The 26,432-nt window shown below is 41.4% G+C and overlaps 1 protein-coding gene across 12 annotated transcripts in view; it reads left to right on the forward strand.

Moving 5' to 3' along the window:
* Positions 1–26,432, forward strand: part of ACACA (acetyl-CoA carboxylase alpha) — a 269,985-nt gene that overhangs the window by 59,135 nt on the left and 184,418 nt on the right. For all 12 annotated transcript variants that reach the window (XR_009449202.1, XM_059669697.1, XM_059669696.1 and 9 more), the window contains 2 exons: positions 20,825–20,957; positions 22,698–22,836. Coding sequence is in view for 11 of the 12 variants with exons in the window: in XM_059669697.1 (XP_059525680.1) it covers positions 20,825–20,957; positions 22,698–22,836 (272 nt within the window). In the remaining variant the exon portion in view is untranslated. The remainder of the gene's footprint in view (positions 1–20,824; positions 20,958–22,697; positions 22,837–26,432) is intronic.

Genomic DNA, 26,432 nt, shown 5'->3' on the forward strand with positions numbered 1-26,432 from the left:
AAACTAAGTGAAGTGATTGCCATTGTATAGAATAAGAGTGGGCCTCTCAAGTTTAGGGTTTGGTTTTCGGTGAGAAATGAGAAGTCTGTGAGAATGATGGATAGGTGGGAATATCTTTCCCATCTTTTCCAGAGATTGTGATGACTTGCATCACATATTTTCTAGAGTACCCATGAAAGACTGGATGAATCACTTTCTAAGCTTTATGACCCAAACATGAGAAAACTATAGGCCCGATGCATGGATTCATGCACATTGAAAGGAAATTAATTACAAGAAATATTTTAATGTCGCTATTCGCCCTTTCTCTATAATAGAAGTGTCAACCAAATTCACGATTGACAATGACAGATCGAAACACATGCGTGCGATTGGCTCCAGCGAGAGCTTTATATGTATCACACGTGTGAGTCAACTTAGCCTTTTATATATAGAGAATAAACTTGCTTAATTAGACTTGCTTTCTGATTTAGCTAAACCTTTTCCAGCCCAGTGAAGCACCCCAACTTCTCTTTCAGGTAATTGTCAGCAACACAACAGTAAATATCAACACGAAGCAGATTATTATTATAGATCACACAGGGAGAACAAAGGGTAAAATATTTAACTGCAGCAGTCTTTAACTATATTCTGTGCAGTGAGAAAACGTGAAGTCATTTTCAAGTTCCACCATTTCTTAGTTATTTTCAGTTGGGTCAAGTTTCTAAACTTTCTAAATCTCCATTTTCCAGCTAATGAAAAGAAAATAGGATTCTGACTTCTGTGAGGATCAAATGAAATGAGGCACATGAAAATGCTTCACAAATATTTGATTAAAATGTTTCCACCTGGCTATAAAGCAAGTCGTGTTCCTGGGCTGAGGAAACTGCAAGGAGGCTAGTCGCTATGAAGAGGAAGCTGGGTGTTGCTATGCGATGTCATTACCTGGCATCCATAGCGACCATTTCCAGGCTGGGCTGGGTTGTGGGCCACATTTTGTGCCATGGGGTCTTGGCAGCATTGGCTACGATTTGGTGGGGTGTCACTCTGGGGTGGTGGCAGGGCCTGTGTCCCACTTGGGGAAGTTGAGTGTTGGTTTGTTGCCGCCAGGTCTGTGGTGTTGGCTAGTGTTCATCATGGCAGCTCCTGCGTTGAGCGTCTTCCCTCTGGTGGTCAATGTGTGTCATAGCTACCGGTCAGAGGAATACTTAGCCTTTTATATCTAGACTAGGGGCCCGAAATTCGTGCACTGGGGTGGGGGTGGGGGTGTCTCTCAGCCCAGCCTGCCCCCTCTCACATACTGGGAGCCCTCAGGGGATGTTCTAGTGACGGCTTAGGCCCGCGCCCTGCTCCCCTTGGGTATAGGGCTTAAGCCACAGTCTGGCCTCCCTTTGTGGGAGGTGACCGGGCTGATCAGGGTAAGGCACCAGCCCCATCACTCCGCTGCTGCAGCCACTGCCAGTCACCGCAGCCAGCAAGGATTTTTCATCAACACGGACTCCAGTCCCTTCACCATGAAAAAATTACAACTTTCTTTAGGCATTTTCAAGATGTGTCTTTCATATAATAATAATTTCTTTATTATTATTATTTTTTTTATCCTCACCTGAGGATATGTTTCCATTGATTTTTATAGAATGTGGAAGAGAAAGGGAAAGACAGAGAGAAACATCAAAGTGAGAGGAACACTGATTGGTTGCCTCCTGCATGAGCCCTGACCTGGGCCCCGGCCAGGGAGGAGCACAACCTAGGTACATGCCCTTGGTTAGAATTGACCCCAGACCCTGCCATCGGCAGGCCAAGGCATTATCCACTGAGCCAAACCGGCTAGGGCAGGATATGACATTTCTTAACCCTCCAGCTGCGGACCTTCGTTTTTTTCGCCAGGAGTGTGCTGAAAAACCCTAGATCACCTTTTTGGATTCTTATTACCCAAGTTACTAAGAATATTACCAGTGGCATACAGGGAGCTTAACCAATGAGCGGTCAGAAAAGGTCGCCAGCTTGACTCCCCCTCCCGCGGCCCCCCCCCCCCTCCCAGGCCTGACGCCTCTGGCCCAGGCTTCAGGCTTGGGCAGGGGACCCCCATCTCCCTCCCATCGGCTCCATCCTTGCCCAGGCCTGACGCCTTGGCCAGAGGTGTCGCCCCCAATCACCCTCCAATCGTCGGATCAGCCTCTTGTCCAGGCCTGACGCCTCGGCCAGAGGCATCAGGCCTGGGTAGGGGACGCCCAGACCCCTCTGATTGCCGGCTCCGCCCCCTGCACAGGCCTGACGCCTCTGGCCCTGGCTTCAGGCCTGGGCAGGCGACCCCCATCTCCCCCTGATCACCGGCTCTGCCCTCGCCCAGGCCTGACGCTTCAGCCAGAAGCATCGACCCCCATCATCCTCCGATCGTAGGATCGGCCCCTTGACCAGGCCTGACGCCTCAGCCAGAGGCATCAGGCCTGGGCAGGGGACCCCCAGACCTCTCCGATTGCCAGCTCCGCCCCCTGCCCAGGCCTGATGCCTCTGGCCCAGGTGTCAGGCCTGGGCAGGGGACCCCCATATCCCCCTGATCACCGGCTCCGCCCCGCCCCCCCCCCAGGCCTGATGCCTCTGGCAGAGGCGTTGACCTCCATCACCCTCCTATCGCCAGATTGCGTCAGGCCTGGGCAGGGGACCCCCATCTCCCCCGGTCACCGGCTTATGGGCGACTTCTGGGGCTTCTGGGGCTGCCTGCGGCCTGGGATGGTGGCTCGCGCTGGCGGCTGTGCTGTCCCACCCTGCCTGCAGTAGGCAAGTTAGCTGCCATCTTTGTTGGTGGCTAATTTGCATATCACACTGATTAACCCATTGGAGGCATAGCGAAGGTATGGTCAATTACCATGTTTGTCTGTTATTAGATAGGACTAGAGGCTCGGTGCATGAAATTTTTTTAAAAAAATATATTTTATTGATATTTTTTACAGAGAGGAAGGGAGAGGGATAGAGAGTTAGAAACATCGATGAGAGAGAAACATTGATCAGCTGCCTCCTGCACACCCCCTACTGGGGATGTGCCTGCAACCAAGGTACATGCCCGTGACTGGAATCGAATCTGGGACCCTTCAGTCTGCAGGCTGATGTTTTTTTCCACTGAGCCAAACCAGTTAGGGCATGGTGCATGAAATTTGTGCTTGGGGGAGGGGGTCCCCTCAGCCCAGACAGCACCCTCTCCAATCTGGGACCCTTCAGGGGATGTCCGACTCCCAGTTTAAGCTTGATCCCTGAGATTGGGCCTAAACTGGGAGTCAGACATCCATCTCACAATCCAGGACCTATGGCTCCTAACTGCTCACCTGCCTGCTTGCCTGATTGCCCCTAACTGCCCCCGCTGCCAGCCTGATCAGCCTTAACTGCCTCTGCCTGCCGGCCTGGTCTCCCTCATCTGCCCTCCCCTCCCCCCACTTCCCCTGCCGACGTGGTCGCTCCATGCAGCCTGCTGTTCAGTCGTTTGGTCATCCCTCACTAACCCCCCTGCCAGCCTGGTCACCCCACGCAGCCAGCTGTTCAGTCATCCGTCCGGTTGTTTCGGTCATGACGGCCCCTGGCTTTTTATATATTAGCATAATACCCAAGAAAGTTATAGGTTGGTGGGAATATACATTGTATATTCCTCATTGTAGACAACTATGTTTTCTTATTTGTAGATAAGATCAGCTAGGTTGATATATTTCTGAACCTCATTATTGATATTTAATTGAATATTTGAGAAGAAAGATCATTTAAGACTGAGTGTAGGCATCTTAATTTTGATAACTAATGTATGATTTGGTGGCATATAATAGATCCATCTAGTTGTATGGATATTGACATTTGCTCCTTGTGGGATACCACTTGAGGCCAGATTGTTCTTCATTCTTACAATGCAGTCTAAATCTACATCAACCTACACTATCTACCAAACAAAGATTGTAATCAGTTTTGTCAACAAGTATGCTGAATTCCTGGATGAGGTCCAGTTGGAATCACATTAGCCCCACAGTTGGATCTTTTACCTCTAGGGTATGTGATTTTTTTAAAACATTTTTTATCCCATAATTTATGTTATGGTATTTGAAACTCCATCTCAGTTTTCGCTTAAACTTCTTAAAATATATACTCAAAATATCAAGTGGCCAACATTTCATGCTTGGCAAGCATCTTAGGTTAATGACTTCATTGGAAAGCAATCTGTAATTGCTGTTCTTTGTGTATATATAAATCCAGCATACAATTTCTGTCTCTGGGTTTAAGACAAGTAGTTGCTACTTTGGAAGGAGAGCATGATTAAGTTCATTCAGAAAAGGCTCCTTGAAGGTGAGGTATAGTCCTATCTCCTTTCTGGTCCAGAAAGAAAAGTACTTTACTTTTTTATGTTTCCTAAAATTCATGGTCAATAAAAAAAAATCATATAGAATTGTATTATAGACCATAATCCATAGGAAATAATGGTGATGAGGTTAGATTCTGAGAGAATCTAGGAGTAGCTTTCAGCGCCTGCTGCCATTGGGTCAAGAGGGAAGTTAAGGGGACAAGAGTAGTGACATGATTTGATTAAAAGCTATAAAGGACAGAGCTTTTTAGTTTGTTTCTTTTTTTTTTTAATATATTTTATTTTTTACAGAGAGGAAGGGAAAGGGATAGAGAGTTAGAAACATCGATGAGAGAGAAACATTGATCAGCTGCCTCCTGCACACCCCCTACTGGGGATGTGCCAGCAACCAAGGTACATGCCCTTGACCGGAATCGAACCTGGGACCTTTCAGTCCGCAGGCTGACGCTCTATCCACTGAGCCAAACCTGTCAGGGCGAGCTTTTTAGTTTTAACTGTATATATGTTTGTGTTTGACCTGGAAAGAAATAAGGATTTTCTTATCTTTTTGGTTTCTCACTTTAAACTCCTGAGTTTGAAGCAATTTCATTTAAATCTACTGATGGAGGTAAAATTAAATAAGAGCAGCAAAAGCTTTTGGGAAAGTAAAATGTGCCATACTAGTGTAATGTGATATTATTCATTATGGAGGAGTCCTTTTTGTGAGATAAAAATTGTTAACTAGAAAAATCTCTTTAAGTCTTTTGCAAATTAGAGATTAAAACTTGGAAATTTAGATTTGAAAAACTTGATTACAGCAAACATATTGTCAGTATTATAATTCAGATGTCAACATAAGAAATGTCCAGACATTTTTATGAGAGAACTTTTATGAATTTATTTGGTCTAAAACTGATAACAATTGCCAGGAAGCAAGATCTGAAATGGTCTAATGAATGACAGTTTCACCATTTAAAAAAATTTATTTGAAATTAAGGAGGGAAGTAAGGAAGACTCCATGAAAAGGATGGGAGGAAGCAATTGTGTTGAATTAAAGGATCCTTAACAAGAATATGTATTTTCTTGAGGGTGATGATGTTTATTTCAAAGGTGTATGAACCTAGATGCACAGAAACAGTGGACAGGGCTTGCTTAAGGCAAAAATAAACCTTTTATTAAAAAAGTTATATGCCTGGGGCATGACTACACACCATGACCTTGCCCAGTTAGGAGTTTATGATCAGATCACCCAGAGAGGTCACTTTCTGTAAAACCCATTCTTTATCCACAAGAATAACCATTATTGGGAGGGCAGGAAATTTCATTTTCCCATCCTATCTTTTGGCTCATCACTTTCAAGCTTTAACATGGGAAATCTATATATATATGGCTAATATGCAAAATGTCCCCTCGGGAGTTCGATTGGGATACCAGGAGTTCGATCGCTTGCTATGATGTGCGCTGACCACCAGGGGGTTGTGTGGAACCAAGGAAGACCCTGGCCAGCAGCCAGAAGGCCCCGATTGGCCCTGATTGCTGGCCAGGCCTAGTGACCCTACCCATGCATGAATTTCATGTATCGGGCCTCTAGTTAATAATAGAACGGACTCTAGTTTTGAGATTATATTTTGGCTTTGCTTGTTGGTTGGCCTGTGAGAGTGTTCTTATGTTTTGACTTTCTTAGCATTCTCATCTAGCCTCCCTGAGCTTTTGCTCCCCAAACTTTTTACTCTAAGTGCTCCTTCCTTGATATTCTGAGGTTCCCAGTTGTCATAGTGTCTCAGAAGTGAGTAAACAGAGAAGGTCATTATGAGATCTGCAACTTGGTACTCTTGCTGAGAGCAATAGTTTCTTCTACCTCCTACCCACACTCCTTTCCATTCATAAAACAGGAGCTGTCTGTGTATGTAATATAGTCTGCAGAGTTGATTCTGTAATCCTACCTAATTTTCTAAATGAAATTATGAATGTTGTAAATAGGGCACAGGACAGTTGCTTGACAGTGTTTATTTTATGTAATGCTGTGTTTCTGCTCTTTTTCTTCTTTCTATTAACATATATTTACAAGTGGTTTGATACTTAAGTTTTTAAAAATTATTAGATATATAGAAAAGTTGGAGATCCAAAAACTATAAAGAAAGAAATAAAACAATCCAGAATACAATCATTCTGTGATAACTGCTGTTAATATTTGATGTTTCCTTTCAGTGTTTTTTACCCATTAAGGATAAATTTCATTAAAGAATACATACATAGAAGATATTATAATGAATATACATATCTGTTTCCTGCTTTTTTTACATAATAATATTTTCCCATGCTATTAAAGTCTTTTATAAACTTAATTTTTTAATTTAACTTTTTATCTTGAAATAATTTTACATTTAGAAGAATTGGCAAAGACAGCACAGAGTGCCTATGTATCCTTCACTCAGCTTTTCCTAATTTCGCATTTTGCCTAATCACAGTTCATTTATCTAGAGTTGTCAGATTTAGCAAATAAAAATATAGGATTCCCAGTTAATTTTGAATTTCAGATAAACTGTGAATGATTTTTTAGAATAAAAAATTAAATACTGCAAATACTGCATGAGACATATTCATGAAAAAGAGTACTGGTTATTTGTCTGAAATTCAAGTTTAAATGGGCATCCTAGCCTGGCTGTGGCTTATTGGTTGAGCGTCAACTTATGAACCAGGAAGTCAAGGTTCAATTCTGGGTCAGGGCGGGTTCCTGGGTTGTGGACTCTATCCCCAGTAGAAGGCGTGTGGGAGGCAGCCGATCAATGATTCTCTCTCATCATTGCTGTTTCTATCTCTCCCTCTCCCTTTCTCTCTCTAAAATCAATAAAAATATATTTAAAAATAAAATAAAGTCATTGATTATTTAAAATTTATTTTTTTAAATGGGCATCCTATAATTTCTCTGGTAACCCTATATTTATTAAAGCTAAGTAATTAACATTGGCACATTACATTTATTTATTATTTAGATTGATTTTAGAGAAAGGAAGGGGCGGCGAGAGAGAAATCGATTGATTGCCTTCCATATGTGCCCCAACTGGGGATTGAACCTGTCACCTTTTGGTGTATGGGATGATGCTCCAACCAATTGAGCCATACTGACCAGGGCTGGTACAGTACTTTTAAGTAAACTACAGACTTTATTTTGTTTTCAACTCTATCTCCAACCTTTCTAGTAGAGATACACTATGTACTTCTAATTTCTGAGTTTTTCCAGAGTGCTAAAGTAGAGTTATGCTTGTTTCTAAGTGGCTTTTCCTACGGTTGGCTCTTTGGTTTCGGAGGCAGTTAATTCTTGACCAGCCACTCTCTTTTTTCCAATAATTTTTTGACATCTCTAATCTGTTGGGTCTGTATTTCCATTCTCTCTGTTCTTATGCTTTTATGCCTCTTATTATTTTACTAGTGGCCCGGTGCACGGATTTGTGCACATTAAAAGGAAATTAATTAGAAGAAATATTTTAATATCGCTCTTCACCCTTTCTCCATAATATAAGTGTCAGAGATGAAGTGTCAGAGGTACATTGTGACAATAGTTGGTCTTCAGACATATTCTGTAGACAATGTTGCTTTCTTTCAGCTTCAGAATGTCAACAGAAACAACCAAATTCACGATTGACAATGATAGATTGAAACACACATGTGTGATTGGCACCAGCAAGAGCTTTATATGTATTACACATGCTCAAGCCAACGTCTATTTATTTATTTATTTATTTATTTATATTTTTAAAAATATATTTTATTGATTTTTAAAAAATATATATTTTATTGATTTTTTACAGAGAGGAAGGGAGAGGGATAGAGAGTTAGAAACATCGATGAGAGAGAAACATCGATCAGCTGCCTCCTGCACACCCCCTACTGGGGATGTGCTTGCAACCAAGGTACATGCCCTTGACCGGAATCAAACCCAGGACTCTTCAGTCCCCATGCAGACGCTCTATCCAGTGAGCCTAACCGGCGAGGGCTATTTTATTGATTTTTTACAGAGAGAAAGGAAGAGGGATAGAGAGTTAGAAACATTGATGAGAGAGAAACATCAATTCAGCTGTCTCCTGCACACTCCCTACTGGGGATGTGCCCACAACCAAGGTATATGCCCTTGACTGGAATCGAACCTGGAACCCTTCAGTCCGCAGGCCAACAACGCTCTATCCACTGAGGCAAACCAGTTAAGGCCCAATGTTTATTTTTAAATTGCCAGTGCGTGTCATATGTACTGGCCGGTTGATCGGTTGGATGGTTGGACGGGTGTATGGTTGGTCACTTAGTCTTTTATATATATACTAGAGGCCTGTTGCACGAAAAGATTCATGCAATAGGCCTTCCCTTCCCCTGGCTGCCGGCACTGGTTTTCCTCCGGCACCCGGGATCCAGGCCTTTGCTCCAGCCGGAGCCGCCTTCAAGCCATCGCTGCTCCGGCTGGAGCCACCTTCAAGCCTTCGCTCCACTGCTTCACGCCTATGTATGCAAATTAACCGCCATCTTGCTGATTAGCCAATGGGAGGCGTAGCGAAGGCATGGTCAATTACCATGTTTGTCTATTATTAGATAGGACTAGAGGTTCAGTGCACGAATTCATGCACAGGTAGGGTCCCATGGGGTGGCCTGTGGAGATCGGGCCCCCGCTTGCACCTCCAGCCTTGCAGCCCCGCAGCCCCACCTAGCACCCCGCCTTGGCCTGGTGCCGCCCCCTCACCTGCTCCACCGTCCCGCCTTCGGGGCTATTGATCGGGGCAGGGTCCCCCCACCCAGCTCCCTCAGCACCTGGGAGCCAGGTGGCAGCCTTGCTCCTTGCCGCCACTGCTGGTCGCCATCTGCAGGGTGATCAGCAGAGCAGTCGGGCCCCTGCTCTCACCCGCTTTGGCCTGGCGTCACCTGCTCACCTGCTTTGTCATCCCACCGCGATTCCACTCTCATTGGGGCCCATCGAGGCTGGCAGCGCCTCCACTGCTGCTCACTGCCAGCACCGCATTGCCGATGCCCGTCATGTTCTGCGCCGCCCCTGGTGGTCGGCTCACGTCATAGTGAGTAGTCAAATTCCTGGTGGAACGACTACCCAAGAAGACAATTTGCATATTAGGCTTTTATTATATAGGATAGATTGTCATTTTTTGTGTGATTTTGGTAGGGAACAGTAATAAACAAATGCTCAACCTGTCACTTTCAACTGGTAATCCTATTTACTTCTTAGTTACTGCTGTTAGGCTTCTGCATTTACAACTTCACTGAAACTAAACTTAGAAGACTCAACTAGTGACCTCCTAATGGCAGCATTTGGCTTTTTACTCATTACTGAAACTATTCCCTGTGTTTTATGATATACTCTCACTATTCTCCTTTTGACCCTTCCCTTTCAGGTGCTTTTTATTTTGAAATAATTTTAGACAGAAGAATTGGCAAAAATAGCACAAAGAGTTCCTTTGTATCCTTCACTCAGCTTCTCCTAATATTAACGTTACTGAAAGAAATTAAAGAGCTACAAACAGGGTGGGGCAAAAGTAGGTTTATAGTTGTGAGTATGCGAAACAGTTTATTCTTGAATTATTCTTGATTAACTAGAGGCCCGGTGCATGAAATTCATTCAGGGGGGTGGGGGGAGTGTCCCTCAGCCCAGCCTGCACCCTCTCCAATACGGGACACTTCGGAGGATGTCCGACTGCCGGTTTAGGACCGATCCTGGCAGTCGGACATCCCTCTCGCAATCCGTGACTGCTGGCTCCTAACCGCTCACCTGCCTGCCTGCCTGATTGCCCCTGTCCCTTCTGCCTGCCCGCCTGCCTGATCGCCTCTAACCCTTCTGCCTGCCGGCCTGGTAGCCCCTAACTGCCCTCCCCTGCTGGCCTGGTTGCCCCTAACTGCCCTCCCCTGCTGGCCTAGTTGCCCCTAACTGCCCTCCCCTGCCAGCCTTGTTGCCCCTAACTGCCTCTGCCTTGATCCCCGCCACCATGGCTTTGTCCCGGAGGACGTCCAGATGGATGTCCGGAAGATGTCTGGTCTAATTAGCATAGTACCCTTTTATTAGTATAGATTATTGTATAATTTTCTATATGAACAACTGCAAACCTACTTTTGTCCCACCCTGTAAATGGAGAGACAGTCTGTGTTCAGGGATTGTAAAACTCAATATTGTCAAGATGGCAATTTTCTCTAAATTCACAATTCATTTCAAAATCAGCCGACTTTTTTCTTCTTTCTAGAATTTGATAAGCTGATCCTAAAATTTACATGGAAATCCAGGGAACCTAGAATAGACAAAATAATTTTAGAAAAGGAGAGCAAAGTTGGAAGAGTTATACTCCCTGATTGCAAAATCTACTATAAAGCCATAGCTATGAAGACTGTGTGGCATTGCTGCAGGATAGGCATATACATCAGTGGATCAGAATTTAGTGTCCACAACTAAACTTTTATCTATGTGGTCAGTTGATTTTCAAAAGAGGTATATCCTTGATTCAAGATTTCTCTGCTTGGAAAAGCCCCAGTATAAAACAGTCTCTCACAGTGTGTGCTGCAGTATAACTCAGTCTGCATTGCAATCAAGCCAGCCATTGCATCACTGTCTGCTGGATAAACTGCTACGTCATCCTTGGTGCTTGGCATGTTACAATGCTGGGATCAGTGTGGGCTTCTAGTTGGATTTTGTGCCAGGTATGTGTCTACCTTGGACACTTTGTTTATGGTACATTAAAATGGGAATGGTTTGAATTTGGAGAAATGGATGAATGTGGCTTTTTATTTCCTGTGTTAGAAGAATTGTGAGCAGCATCCAGAAAAGATTAAAAGCTCTAGCTTTGTTTTTGGATCTGGGTGTGCTGTGTTAGTGTTTAGTTGTTTTAGAAAGATCCCTTTGGTGAAAGAACGCAGGAACTCTATTACTGAGTGTGCCTCTTTGGTACATTTTTCTGATACAATCGAGTGCAAAATAGCCTGCTTTATTCTATACTCAATGCTTATTTGGTTTTTGAATGTTCAGGATATATAATAAAGGCAGAAAGTGATTCTCTTTTGAGAACTACCTACATCTGGAGACACTCAGATGTGTGTGTAAAATTGAGTTCCTTCTACATCTGTTGTCACTATAATTGTTTTAAACAAAGGTGTCAGTGCTCTATTTTGAGATATATTATTCTGAAGAGACATAGACATAGGAAGAAGTAAACAACTAACTTTATCAGAGATTGGCATAGTATAGAAAGAATGATAAAAAGTGGTACAGACCTGAACACAACCAAGACATCCATTTTCTATTAGGGCGGATGGTCATGTTGAGTGGCCTGAGTGAGTCTTTTCAATATGGGGTCACCTGAGTGTCTGAAGATTGAGGTTTGTCTTAATCACTTTATCTTCAGTTTTATTGTTCATCTTCTATCTGTACACCGGGTCATTTGTGTGCTTCTGTTTTGAGTGTTGTTTTTTTCTGGAACGTTGATAGGTTCTCAGCATAGTTGGTATCAGATTATTAACTATTTCTACCCAGCAATTTGGTGGGAATGTTTCCGTGGTGCATAAATCAGGTTAGATATGATTCTGGTGAATTATACCATTCCGGAGGACTTGCCTCAGGAAGTTGTGATTCTGTAGATTCTGTTAGAGTGTTACCTCCATTACAAGGCAGCAATGTCATGAGCATCTACCTAATTAAAAGCTAAAATAGGACTCTATTACTGTAACATTCAGTCACTATTTATTTATTTGTGATTTGTCCATCTGTGGCAAATTTGCTTTCATAGCAATAGATGTGTCCAGTAGCCTTTCTAGGCAGGTTTTTTCTCAAACCGGCTAAACTCTGTGTTTAAAATATTTGTTTGGGCTCCGTTTTCCTTTCAAGGACTTTATCCACATCTCTATATCTCATTTGTACCAGCTTCATTCTTATTTTCAAGTTTTAGTGAATAACATCTTATTGTTTCTAAAAGTGTGTGTGTGTGTGTGTGTGTATTACTATTCTGGCCTGAAAATTAAAATTGTGGCTTCCACTTTAAACAGAATTCCCTACTAGTGGCAGGTTTTGTCCTTTGTACTTGGTTGTGTTTTTGTTGTTGTTGGTTTTTTTTGTTTTTTGTTTTTTTACTGCTTGACCTGCTTTTCCCCTTTTTGCAGTTTGATAATCAGTATTATTTGTTTTGATTGGATCTCAGAAATTACTTACCTATGCTGTGCTGTCTTCCTCCCTCTGGATTTCGTGACCCCATTATTTTCTTGGCTTAGTTGTCCTTGTAAACTTTTTCTTCTCTTTTGCCCTGGCCTTCCCTGTCATGTGCTCCTGGCACCAAGGATAGGCTGTGGAGCTTTTCTCTGATGACCGGCAGAAGAAAGTGACCGTTGTTGAAACATGTTTGCTGCGGCTAATGCAGAGTTGCTAAGATCTATTTTCTAGTTACACAAACTTTTTTGTTTCTTCCCCTATTCTCTCAATCCTTTTGGGAAGCCAGCTAATTTTAGGTGTGAGCCAAATGTAGGGAAGAAATAAAAAGGAGGAAAGGTAGGGAAATATGGAAATTGGGGACAAAGTGGACAAAAGGACTGTAGTTTGAGGCTATCAGGAATACTCTAGTTTGACTGAAGCAGGGCCAAGAAGTAGGCAGAAGGTACAGTATCTCTTGTCCTCCTGGGTTTTAAGCACCTGCAACAGGAGGACGAGCTGTGGCTTGTGTTTACAAGGCCGGCATCTGAAGAGACAGCTTCCATTCCTTTGCTGTCGTGATATGGAGGTTCTGCAGAGGAAAATAAGGAGATGAGATATTATGTGCTTCAAAGGTAAGTTATAGCCGAGGCCGGTTTGGCTCAGTGGATGGAGCGTCGGCCTGCGGACTGAAGGGTCCCAGGTTCGATTCCGGTCAGGGGCATGTACCAGGGTTGCGGGCGCGTCCCCAGCGGGAGATGTGCAGGAGGCAGCTGATTGATGTTTCTCTCTCATCGATGTTTCTAGCTCTCTATCTCTCTCCCTTCCTCTCTGTAGAAAATCAATAAAATATATTTAAAAAAAAAAAAAAAGGTAAGTTATAGGATGCTGTATTTAGGCACTATATACCTTTAAAAAACAGTAAGGTGTTGCAGTTAAGCCATGAAATTGATGGGAAATTTGCTTTGATGATTTTTTTGTATATCTCGAAGAAACTGTGTGTTTTTTTAAAAAAGGAAATGAATAAAAACTCATATTTTATTCTGGACTTCTCAACCTGTATTTTACATTCAGAATTGAAACAAAGTACCTGAGCCCATGTGTGATAATTGTAAACAGGCACTCCTGTGCAGATCTTGCTGTGCTGTTATTTTGGATCTCCCTCAGTCTGAGCCAAATTTGATCACTGTACTTGGCTGGTTTTTCAAGAGTAAAAGACTCTTCAACTATTGTGAAGACAGATATGGATTCTGTGTAGTGTGTCACATCCCTGTTGAAGGTAGTGTTAAAGAAAACTTTTTTTTTAAATATATTTTATTGATTTTTTACAGAGAGAAAGGGAGAGAGATAGAGAGTTAGAAACATCGATGAGAGAAACATCGATCAGCTGACTCCTGCACACCCCCCAGTGGGGATGTGCCCGCAACCCAGGTACGTGCCCTTGACCGGAATCGAACCTGGGACCTTTCAGTCCGCAGGCTGACGCTCTATCCACTGAGCCAAACCGGTTTCAGCAAGAAAACTTTTTTAGAATGTGTCTGTGGCACTAGGAAAGGTACCTGCTGCAGTTGTCCTAGCAGGCGACAGTGGGCAACCAGACTGGATTGTTCAGGCTCACTTACCTGGGATCTTTTTCTTTCTGCTGTTAGAGCTCAGGCTGAGGAGGAAATGAGTCAGGCCTTCTTAGCCTTCTTCAGGCCTCTTGCAGGTCTGTTCTCTTCAGCAGAGTTGACTTAAAAGGCTTGAATGATTTGCTTGATAACAGTATTTAAGGGTCCCTCTATTACCTTCTTTGCTTGTTTTTGCAAATCAAAATCTTGAGAGGATTATTTTGGAAAAAATAGTACATGAAAATTAAACTGGACTTTTGCAAAAGCAGAAAACATAAAAAAAACTGAGTCGGGCCCTAGCTGGCTTGGCTCAGTGGATAGAGCGTCAGCCTGCGGACTGAAGGGTCCCAGGTTCGATTCCGGCCAAGGGCACATGCCTGGGTTGTGGGCTTGGTCCCCAGTGGGGGCATGCAGGAGGCAACCAATCAATGATTCTCTCTCATCATTGATGTTTCTAACTCTCTCTCCTTCTCCCTTCCTCTCTGAAATCAATAAAAGTATATTAAAAAAAACCCGAGTTGGTAAAATTAGTCTTTCGAACAGTCATCATTTTCTTTTTTTTCTTTCTTTTTTTTCTTTTTTATTTTTTTAATATATTTTATTCATTTGTTTTACAGAGAGGAAGGGAGAGAGATAGAGAGTCAGAAACATCGATGAGAGAGAAACATCGATCAGCTGCCTCCTGCACATCTCCCACTGGGGATATGCCCGCAACCCAGGTACATGCCCTTGACTGGAATCGAACCTGGGACCTTTCAGTCTACAGGCCGACCCTCTATCCACTGAGCCAAACCGGTTTCGGCATCTTTCTTTTTTTTTTAATTAAATCTTTATTGTTCAGATTATTACATTTGTTCCTCTTTTTTCCCCCCATAACTCCCCTCCTCCCAGTTCCCGCCCCACCCTCCGCCCTCACTCCCCACCCACTGTCCTCATCCATAGGTGCACGATTTTTGTCCAGTCTCTTCCCGCATCTCCCACACCCCTTTCCCCCCCAAGAATAGTCAGTCCATTCCCTTTCTATGTCCCTGATTCTATTATGATCACCAGATTATTTATTCACTTGATTCTTAGATTCACTTGTTGATAGATGCATGTTTGTTGTTCATAATTTGTATCTTTACCTTTTTCTTCTTCTTCCTCTTCTTAAAGGATACCTTTCAGCATTTCATATAATACTGGTTTGGTGGTGATGAACTCCTTTAGCTTTTCCTTATCTGTGAAGCTCTTTATCTGACCTTCAGTTCTGAATGATAGCTTTGCTGGATAAAGTAATCTTGGTTGTAGGTTCTTGGTATTCATCACTTTGAATATTTCTTGCCACTCCCTTCTGGCCTGCAAAGTTTCTGTTGAGAAATCATCTGACAGTCCTATGGGTATTCCCTTGTAGGTAACTGAGTTTCTTTCCCTTGCTGCTTTTAAGATTCTCTCTTTGTCTTTTGCTCTTGGCATTTTTATGATGATGTGTCTTGGTGTGGTCCTCTTTGGATTCCTTTTGTTTGGGGTTCTCTGCGCTTCCTGGACCTGTAAGTCTATTTCTTTCACCAGGTGGGGGAAGTTTTCTGTCATTATTTCTTCAAATAGGTTTTCAATATCATCTTCTGGCACCCCTATAATTCTGATGTGGGTGTGCTTGAAGCCGTCCCAGAGGCTCCTTACACTATCTTCGTATTTTCGGATTCTTTTTTCATTTTGCTTTTCCAGTTGGGTGTTTTTTGCTTCTTCGCATTTCAAATCTTTGACTTGATTCTTGTGCTCCTCTGGTCTGCTGTTGGGTATCTGTATAATATTCTTTATTTCAGTCAGTGTATGCTTAATTTCTAGTTGGTTCTTTATCACAACATCGAGGGTCTCATTAGATTTCTTGAGGATCTCACTACATTTATCGGCGGTCTCACCAGTCTTTTCAAAGACCTTACTGAGTTTATCGGCAGCTTCTAGACAGTTCTTGAGAGACCTTAAAAGTGTGGTTTTGAGCTCTATATCTTCCATTTCTGACATTTGCGTCCTGTTTCTTTGTCTCCGCATTTTTTTATCTTTCTTGGTGCACCCCCTAGTGGTCTTTGTGTGCAGTCTTGTTGTAGTTAAGCCTTGATTGTTGTCGGCAATACCGGGGGTGATTTGACCTCCAGGCTAACTGGCTATGAGAGTCAGCTGTGTCTGCAGTGGGAGAGCTTCTGTGCTGGATCTCTAGGGCGGTGCTAATCTAGCATTTGCCTGAGGCTATCTGGCAAATGGCTTTGAGCAGGGCTTGGGCGGGGCGGGTCCCCGGGGATCTACAGGGTGGGCAGGGCGAGCAGTTATGGCTGCTCTCAGTTCCTTCCCCAGGGGCTCTGCCTCTCAGAGTCCCAGCAACCGCTGCAAACCTCGGAGAGAAAGCTGCCTTCGAGTTCCGACCAAAGCCAGACAGTCCCGTTTCTCCTGTTTGAGTCTGGGTCCCTAGGGACTCGCCCGGATCTGGAACTCAGGGTCTGAAGCTCCCTCCCTATTGAAAACAACAACCGCGCCCTCCGCCGCCAGCCCGCTCCGCGTGCACTCCACACCTGAGAATTTCACTACAGCACTGCGCCTCCTCTGAGTCTGGGTATGATATTCTCTTTCCTCCTAATTGTAGAATTTCCACTCAGCCAGCCTTCCTGTGGTTCTGGATGATGTCCGTTGCGTCTTTTAGTTTTATTTTTGAAGTGGTTGTTCAAGGCAGCAATCTCCGGCGTTAACCTATGCCGCCATCTTGGTTTCTCCTAGAACAGTCATCATTTTCTTTTCTTTTTCATTTGACATCTTCCACCCTTTGGGGGGAAGACCAAGAAAATTTCTACCGGGATTCAAATAAAAAAACAACTCATTTTATTTTTTAATTTTTATTTTTTATTGATTTCAGAGAGGAAGGGAGAGAGGGAGGGAGAGATAGAAACATCAATGATGAGAGTGAATCATTGATCGGCTGCCTCCTGCACACCCGCTACTGGGGATCGAGCCTGCAACCTGGGCATGTGCTCTTGACTGGAATTGAACCTGGGACCCTTCATAGGCCCATGCTGTATCCACTGAGCCAACTCTATCCACCTGGCCAGGGAAACAACTCATTTTATATATAACAACATTTATATGTATAACATTGTTTTGTTTTATATATTTAAAATAAGCAAATATGTACATATATAAAGAAACCAAAGCCATATATATATATATAATTACACATAATTAATATATATATATATACGGGTAAGTTTTATTTTGTTTTTCTGTGGTTAAATACAAAAGGTGATCTGGCCGAGACCGGTTTGGCTCAGTGGATAGAGCGTCGGCCTGCGGACTCAAGGGTCCCAGGTTCGATTCCGGTCAAGGGCATGTACCTGGGTTGCGGGCACATCCCCAGTGGGGGGTGTGCAGGAGGCAGCTGGTCGATGTTTCTCTCTCATCGATGTTTCTAGCTCTCTGTCGCTCTCCCTTCCTCTCTGTGAAAAATCAATGAAATGTATTTAAAAACAAACAAACAAAAAAAAAACCAAAAGGTGATCTGTCCATTTCTTCCAAGATGCATACTTCCTAGAACAGTCTGTCTTCCAATTTGAACAATCTAGGGAATGCCCTTCTTTTCTGTATTGGATTCTATGTTTCTTGCATTCCTTGTCTTCCTTTTTCTTGGGTTGCTCATTTATTTACAAGACAACATTCTCTAATAGTGTCCCACAAAAAAGTAGATGAGAGGTGAAGATTATGAGATTCATTTTATTTCTAAACTATTGATTAAATCTTATAACCAATTCCTTTCCCACCTTTTTTATCAATATAGACTTTGCTTCCCTTTTTGTGTTATACTCAAGCAGCTCCTTGTTAGTTCTAGGTTTATATCTTCTCTATTTCTTCACTCCTTCCCTAAATAAGTGAAAGTTGACCTTTGAGGAGTGTGCGTGTGTTTAACTTTAGGTGTATAGAATTATATAATCATTGATTCATGACATATCATTATTCCATGTGTGGCCCTCTATTATTTATTTATTTGGTTAGCTGTTTGTTTTTAATAATGTAGGAAGGATTTGAAATCCACCACATTCTTTTGTTTAATTTTTAAAAGAAAGGCGGGTCCTTGGCCATCACCTACATTTAATTATATAATCTCTCCTCAACCCTTCTCCCTGCCTCCCCTACCCAGATAATCAATTTTCTTAATCACATGTCTTTTGTCTTTCTGTTTATGTTGTCTTATTGTATCTATACATATCTCTGAAGAGTATGTGTATTTTAGTTGTTTTTAGCTTTATGATCTGTTTTTAATTTTATAATCTGTATGTAGTCAACTGTATATAATATATTTGGACTTCTTCTGTATTAATCATATATCAAGACGCTTGACTAAGGTCTATGCTGGTAATGGCTGGAAAACCTGCTGCTCCTGGTACTGCTAAGAGAATGCATCAATGGACATCCCAGGAATGTCAACTATTCTATTGCAGAATATTCTGTTTTCTATGTAAATTACCATATTCTAAAATAATGACAGTTCCTTCTTTTCAATTTTAATGCCTCTATTTTTTTTTAAAAAATATATTTTATTGATATTTTACAGAGAGGAAGAGAGAGAGATAGAGAGTTAGAAACATCGATGAGAGAGAAACATCGATCAGCTGCCTCCTGCACATCTCCTTCTGGGGATGTGCCCACAACCCAGGTACATGCCCTTGACCGGAATCGAACCTGGGACCTTTCAGTCCGCAAGCCGACGCTCTATCCACTGAGCCAAACCGGTTTCGGCTATTTTTTTTTATTTTACTGTACTTGTTAGGAAATCTAACATAGTTTTTTACATTTATGGGTTTTCTAAAATTAAGCCATCTTTGCATACCTGGGACAAACTCAAGCTGGTCATGGAGGAACATATTTGTTTTACTAATATTTGCCCATCCTTGCACTAATACCCTACTATTTAGTATATTTTGTTTAGGAATTTTGCATTTGTAGTCAGGAATAAAATGGACCTAGACTTTTATCTTCATGTAACATCTTTGTCTGGGTTTGGTATCAGTATTATTGTAGCTGGAGAGTTTTTACATCTTTTTCTATTGTCTGGAAGTTTGGTAGACTACTGCCCTTGAAAATTAGATGGAACTTGTCTTTGAAAATCATCTGGACCTGGTATTTTCTTTGTTGGACAATTTTAATCATACTCTTTTATTTTGAAAAGTTAAATTACTACAATGTCAAGGTTGGAGTATAGGAGAAAGGAAGGAAAAATAGGAATAGAAGAAAATATCTGTCTATTAAACAGTGTATAAAGGACCTTATTTATATCTGTTATCTCATTTAATCCTCAAAACACCCGTTCAGAGGGTCTATCAATGTCCAGTCAAGGAAAGAGAAACTGCATTAGGTATTATAATAAAGACGACATTCATTGGTGAGAATTGGTTACTTGGGTGTTAGAAGAATAAAAGAACGAAAAAGGGATACTGAAGTAACCAAGAGTTAATACCTATAGAAAGCAGTTACCACCATAGACCTGGGAGGTCATAAAGGAAGAAGTAGGAGCTTGGAGGAGGGCCCTTGGGGGCTGGTGCTTAGACCACTGAAGTAAGCTTTGAGTAGCTGGTGCTCAGATCCCTGAGGAGAAGCCCTGGCCTGACGGGTGATTGATAGGCCCAGGCAGCGTACCCCAGAGGATGAGTAATCATGGTAAGGCAGTATTGACTGTCAGGAACCACAACCTCCTGCTCCTGGTACCTCTAAGAGAATACATCAAGGCTTTCCCAGGAATGTCAAAAGATGCTAGAAGCTAGAGTTTACTTTCTGTTACTATGGAGCAATTCTGGTAATAGCTGGAAAACACAAAAGAAGTCTCTTTTTTACCCCTCTGTCTTCCCATTGGCAGAATTGAACAATTTTGCAGAGGCTTAGCCCTATTTTCAAAGTGCAGAGCATAAAAGAGTGGACTTGGAGCTGAGGGACAATAGGTAAATAACTGGAACTGTAAATACTATGCATATTTTATAAAGAGAAAACTGAAGCTGAGCAAGGTTAAATTATTTGCTAAAACTCATTGGAGCTATTAAGCGTACAGATCTGGAATTTAAAACCAGGTCTGTGCAGTTTCAACAACTATATTTTATCTAATCTAAATCACCATTAATTGTTACAGGCACCACTGAGGAGAAAAATACTGTCGACTAAATAAATCATACAATTGGTTGTAAGATACATATCAATTTCAGAGATTCTTTTTTTTTTTTTTTAAAAAGAGGAACATCTTAAAATGGATGAAATATGGTATGTTATGCTGCCTTGTAAAGAATTTGATTTTGAAACATATATGGGATACACCAGTAAAACATTTAGTAGGCAATTAAAAAAGTGGAGGTAAAGCTCATAAGAAAGATGGAGGGTAGAGATACAGAGGTGAAGGTCATCTGTATGCCAGAATCATGATCCAGAAACAGCCTTGCTAATTGTATTTTTAGTTTTAACAGTTGAGTCTGCTATTTCTACCATTTCATTTCATTCCAACCATTGCCTATCTCTTTGTGATGGCACTGTTGGTAAACCTTAATATTATTTTTTTATTATTCAGGAACAGTTATTTTTTGCTTAGATTTCCACAAGCAAAGACCATTTTTTCCTCCATTTAAAAAGTATGTGGTCTCCCAGCATGCAGTCTTCACAAGGGTATAGTTGGAGGTACTGTTGTAAGAAGTGAATAGCAGGTCTCCATGGGAGATAGATGGTGTGAAGAAATCCTATTGACAGACGTTCATGGCTTCTTTATTTTTATAGGCCCAGCATGTCTGGCTTGCATCTAGTAAAGCAAGGTCGAGACCGAAAGAAAATAGACTCACAGCGAGATTTCACTGTAGCTTCTCCGGCAGAATTTGTTACTCGCTTTGGGGGCAATAAAGTGATTGAGAAGGTAAGTTGTAACCTGCTAACGTACTTTTCCAAAGTATATGGGATTTAATGCCTAGATTTGTTGTCTAGATTTGCTCAAAACTGATAATTTAGACTTTCAGAGACCTTGCCTCTTCATGTGAAGTTATCCTTTCTACCTCCCTAGCATCCTATTAAATAATTTTCTGTAATATGTATTATTTAGTCACAGCTAATACGATGTTGAAGCAGTGCTCATCAAGTTCTTCTTAAAAGATCTTGTGATTTTACAGGGTTGGGCTGCATTGATCTGAGAGGCTAGGAGAAATCAGTTAACTTGTGGGGTGGTGGTGAGGAGATAATGTCATAGCATTGGGTTTGGAGCTAAGGAAGTAGAGACTTTCAGAAGAGAAAGTTTAAACAGTTTGATACACTGATTGGCTTCCACCACATATTGGAGATGTTTAGAGGGAACACACCACGTGAAATACTTAGAGATTACAAGTATTTTTAAATATTAACTCTGTGTCACTTTTATCTAAATCATGTCAGAGCTGAGAGAATGACTTGGTTGGAATAGTTCATAGTGATTAAATGATTAAAGGATGGGGACCTACATTCCCACTCCTAAAAATATTGCTTCAGCGGTGTCCTTCCAATAAAGATAGATTATATGTCTCCGAGCCTGTGTTATTCTTGGAGGCATGATTGCAAGACGGGTAATGAAAGGTTTGTTACAGAGAAGTCTCAGGATCCTTGATTCTTCTCTTTTTCTTGTGACCATTCTGAGGCAGGCTCTATAGTTCTAAGGCATTTGGGGTTCGGCATTTTAGAGAGAGGTGGTGGTTGGTTCCAGGTTCTTATACATGTTCAGGGTCCTCTGCCTTATTTTACTACAACAAAGATAGTGCATGACACTCACTGTTTGGTTTTCCTCCATCCTTATTTATAACACACCATCTCTCTTAAGTTTCTTTTCCCTAGTAATTGGTTTAGTAAAATTTCACAGACTCACAAGATTTGAGTAATTGTGATTTTTTTTCCTTCAAGAAATGAAATTATGGGCCTAGCCGGTGTGGGTCAGTGGTTAGAGCATCAGCCTGTGTATTGAAGTGCACCAGGTTCTATTCCCGGTCAAGGGCACATACCTGGGTTGATGTTTTTCTCTTGCTGTCTGTCCCCCTTCCACCCTCCTTTTCTTCTAATCTCCCTCCCTCCCTCCCTTCCACTCTCTCTAAAAATCAATGGAAAAAATATCCTCAGGTGAGGGTTAAAAAAAAGAGAGAGAAATGAAGTTATGCACTGACCAGGTGGCTCAGTTGGTTGAGTTTCATCCTGTGCACTGAAGGGTCACCAGTTCAATTCCTTGTCAGGGCACATGCCCAGGTTGTGGGGTTGTCAATCCCCAGTCAGGGTGCATACAGGCGGCAACTGATTGATGTTTTTCTTTTTCTGTCACATTGATGTTTCTCTCCCTAACCATCCTCTCTCTCTAAAAATCAATTTTTTAAAAAAAGCATATCCTTGGGTGAGGATTTTTTAAAAGAAGGAAGCTAGAAAGGAATAAGGTTGAATCAGGCACATATTGAAGTATTTCCTTAGCCAACATTTTAAAATATCCCTTGGTCATGTGGGAGCTAGTTCTTAACTCCCTAGACCAGGAATACAAATTCCTATTGAAAATCTGCCTTTTCAAAATAAGATAGATCTACAAAAATTGTCTTTCCATCATTGCTTGCTTTTTCTATTTTTCTCTCCAATTCCCATCCCCTAACTCTCCCAGGTTCTTATTGCCAACAATGGCATTGCAGCAGTGAAATGCATGCGGTCTATCCGTCGGTGGTCCTACGAGATGTTTCGAAATGAACGTGCAATCCGATTTGTTGTCTTGGTCACACCTGAAGACCTTAAAGCCAATGCAGGTGAGTTATTTGCATTAAGAAAGCATCACTCTAGAGCAGTGGTTCTCAACCTTGGCTGCACGTTAGAATCACCTGGGAATCTTTTTAAAATCCTGATTTCTGGGCCTCATCCTCCGGAAATTCTGTTTCTTTGTTATGGGGTGAGGCCACATTGACTAGCACAGCCTGTAAATAGGAGAATAGTAACTTAGGGGGAATCTCAAACCGAACGATCATCTTTTTTTTTTTTGAATATATTTTATTGATTTTTTACAGAGAGGAAGAGAGAGAGATAGAGAGTTAGAAACATCGATGAGAAAGAAACATCAATCAGCTGCCTCCTGCACATCCCCCACTGGGGAAGTGCCCACAACCCAGGTACATGCCCTTGACCGGAATCGAACCCAGGACCTTTCAGTCCGCAGGCCGACGCTCTATCCACTGAGCCAAACTGGTTTCGGCTGAACGATCATCTTTTAAAGAGTGTTAATACTAAGCATATACAAGTGATTGTGCTATATTTAACCTCAACACAGACCCTTGTGTTCTAGGTAAAAATAGGTGGAAATTGAACAAAAGTGTTGATTTGGGTTTTCAGGTGTATGCCTTTTCAGTGTCAAGTATTTGCTAAGCCACATACTTTAACATGTGTAAGAGGAAAGGTTCGGAAGGAAATACTATTTCCCTTATGAGCCACAGTGAATTTTTTCCCTTTCTTCTGAGGGAGAGCCCTCTTGAGACCCAAGTTGTTTTCACTCTGCAAGCTCTTCTGCACATTATCTCTACTTAGTAGGTCCTCCAGCTGAAAGGTGTTGGGATAGCTGAGAGTTTGTGGCTTTCCTCTCCATGCTTTTCATCACTAAAGCATAATCTCTAAGTTAGAGTACTCACAGATAACAGCTTTTTAAATAGCTATCTTTTTAAAACCATTTTGTTTTGTATATGTTCTCTCTATATTGAGACAATGATGTTAAGGCTATGCCTAAGGAGTAAGGGGTATTATGTACCTTATTTAGAAACAGAGAAGGCACCAATTTTTTGGAAATCTGTTGTTATGTGAAAACATTTAGATTGACCCTTTAACATCTCTGAGCCACAATTTTTAAAACTATAAAAGAAGGATCATAATGTCTAGTTCACAGTAAAGATGAAATTGTCTATCATAAATGTCAATTACCTTGCGTTATTTCTTTTCCTTCATCTAGTTCTATCTAGTGCTCCCATTAATTCATTTATTTGTATTCAGTAAACATAGGGACCTACAGTTGGATAAGATGTGATCTGGCTCTAGGAAACAAATAATTTCAGTACTTTGAGGTCAACGCTATAATATAAATATGCATAATGTATTATGAGAACATAGAAATGAGATATCTTAACTCTGCCCCATGCTCTTGGGGGCAGGGCTAAGATAAAGCTTTCTGAAGAGGTTATGCCTATCCAAAATTGAGTAAGAATTAATGAAGCAATTAGGGAGAAGACAAAAGTGTTTCAGGATGAAAGAACAGTATAGGCAAATGTTTGAAGGTGTGACACAGTCATTTTCTGGAAATTATAGGTGGCTTGTTAAATTACAAAATCTGATCTAGTATTCGTCAAGAAGGGTCTTGTTTTTCATCATCAAGGGCATAGACTTTATCTTTTTAGGGATGAGTGTGTGTGTGTTGAACATTAAAGAATGTGTATTTAAATAGATTAGTTGTTTTTGATGATTCAAAAGTAGAAGAGTATAATGAACCCCTTTCCATCTGTCTGTCATCCGGCATCAATAATTATCAACAGCCAGTCTTGTTTCATCTATACTTTCACCTTCTCCCTCTTCCACACAATCTTTGAAGCAAATCCTAGACATGATTTTGTGTGTAAATATTTTAGTATGTATCTCTAAAAGATAGATACAGTTTTGAAAACATGAATAATTAGATGATTCAGGAAGCATCTGGGAAGATCCGTTTGTGGAAGGCAATACTAAAGGATATGACAAGGCTGAGACTAGAGAAGAACAGGATGGTTTAGAGAGCTTTAGGAGGCAAAATTGACAAGATTTGGTGGTTGAATGAAGAGTTAATGATTATTGTTGGATTTCTAATTTGGTTGACTAGGCAGGTACTAGTAACCATCAAGTAGGGCAAAATAATAGATGATGTAGCAAGAAGGGTAAGGTGTTTTGTTTTGTTTTAATATGTTTTATTGATTTTTCACAGAGAGAAAGGGCGAGGGATAGAGAGTTAGAAACATCGATTAGAGAGAAATATCAATCAGCTGCCTCCTGCACACACCCCACTGGGGATGTGCCCACGACCAAAGTACATGCCCTTGACCGGAATCGAACCTGGGACCCTTCAGTCTGCAGGCCGATGCTCTACCCACTGAGCCGAACCAGTTAGGGCAAGAGTAAAGTTTTTGGGGGGACAGATTAGGTTTGGAGTACTTGTGGTACAAGTAGACTCTATAAATTCTACAATAAATGGAATATATCCTTCTAAAACTTAGAAATAATAACAGCCAGAGATTAAGAGTTTACATTATTAGTTAATACTACTCCCTGAAAGAACAGATAGAAAATATAGAGAAGAGGGCTAAGGATGAAACTTTATGGAAGGGTAGGATATAGGATAGATGCAGGAAGGTAGGTCCATAAACAATACTGAGAAGAAATGATCAGAGAGATGGGAGAAGCAGAAGAGAAAAGCAAAAAGAAAGAATTTCATTAAGAAGGGTCAAATGTGTCAGCAGTTCAATAAAGTAGGAAGAGAAATCTGTCCAGCAATTATGAAACCATTGATATTTGCAAGAATAGTTTTAGTAGAACAATATGAGTATGCAAACTAATATAGAATTTTAAGTAATGAATGGGAAGTGACATGGAGATAGCCAATGTAGACATGTTTTTTAAGAATTTGAATGAGAACGGAAGAAGAAAAGGCAGAAACTAAAGAGAAATTCAGGGTCAAGGAAGGATTTTAATTTTTCTGAATTGAAAGAGACTTGGGAATATTTATAGTCTAAGAAGAAGAAATCAAAGAGGGAAGGGGTACAAGTCTACAAGAGACCTAGAGGAGGTGGGAGAGAATTGGATCAAGAACACAAGAACAAAAGTATGCATATCTTTTGACCAAGAAATTGTATTTTCTTGTATTTTTTCTGAGGAACAAAAATCAGTAATATGGGCAAATATATTTGTATAAGGATAGTCATTATTAAAATAATCAGAAACTTGGAGTAACTTAAGTGTCCACCATCAGTGGATAAGTAAAATGTGCTACACTAATTCTATGAAATATCATGCAGTCATTAAAAAATAGCATTAATTGGTCTGAGAATGCATTCTGTTAAATTGCTGTATTATTTATCTATTATTGTGTAACAATATTACCACAAACTCAAAACAACTGACATTTATTATCTCACAGTTTCTGAAGGTCAGGGTACAGCTGAGCTGGGTCTTCTGCTTCAGGTTATCACAAAGCTGCAGTCAGTTGTCAGTTGGGGTTGCAGTTTCATCTGAGGCTCAACTTTGGATGGATCTGCTTTCAAGCTCACATGGTTGTTGGCAGCATTCAGTTTCTGTGGGTTCCCACACTTGGGGCCTGAATGGTTAGCTGGTTATTGGCTAG

The sequence above is a fragment of the Myotis daubentonii genome, chromosome 16 (genome assembly GCF_963259705.1).
Source record: "Myotis daubentonii chromosome 16, mMyoDau2.1, whole genome shotgun sequence".
Lineage (NCBI taxonomy): Eukaryota > Metazoa > Chordata > Mammalia > Chiroptera > Vespertilionidae > Myotis > Myotis daubentonii.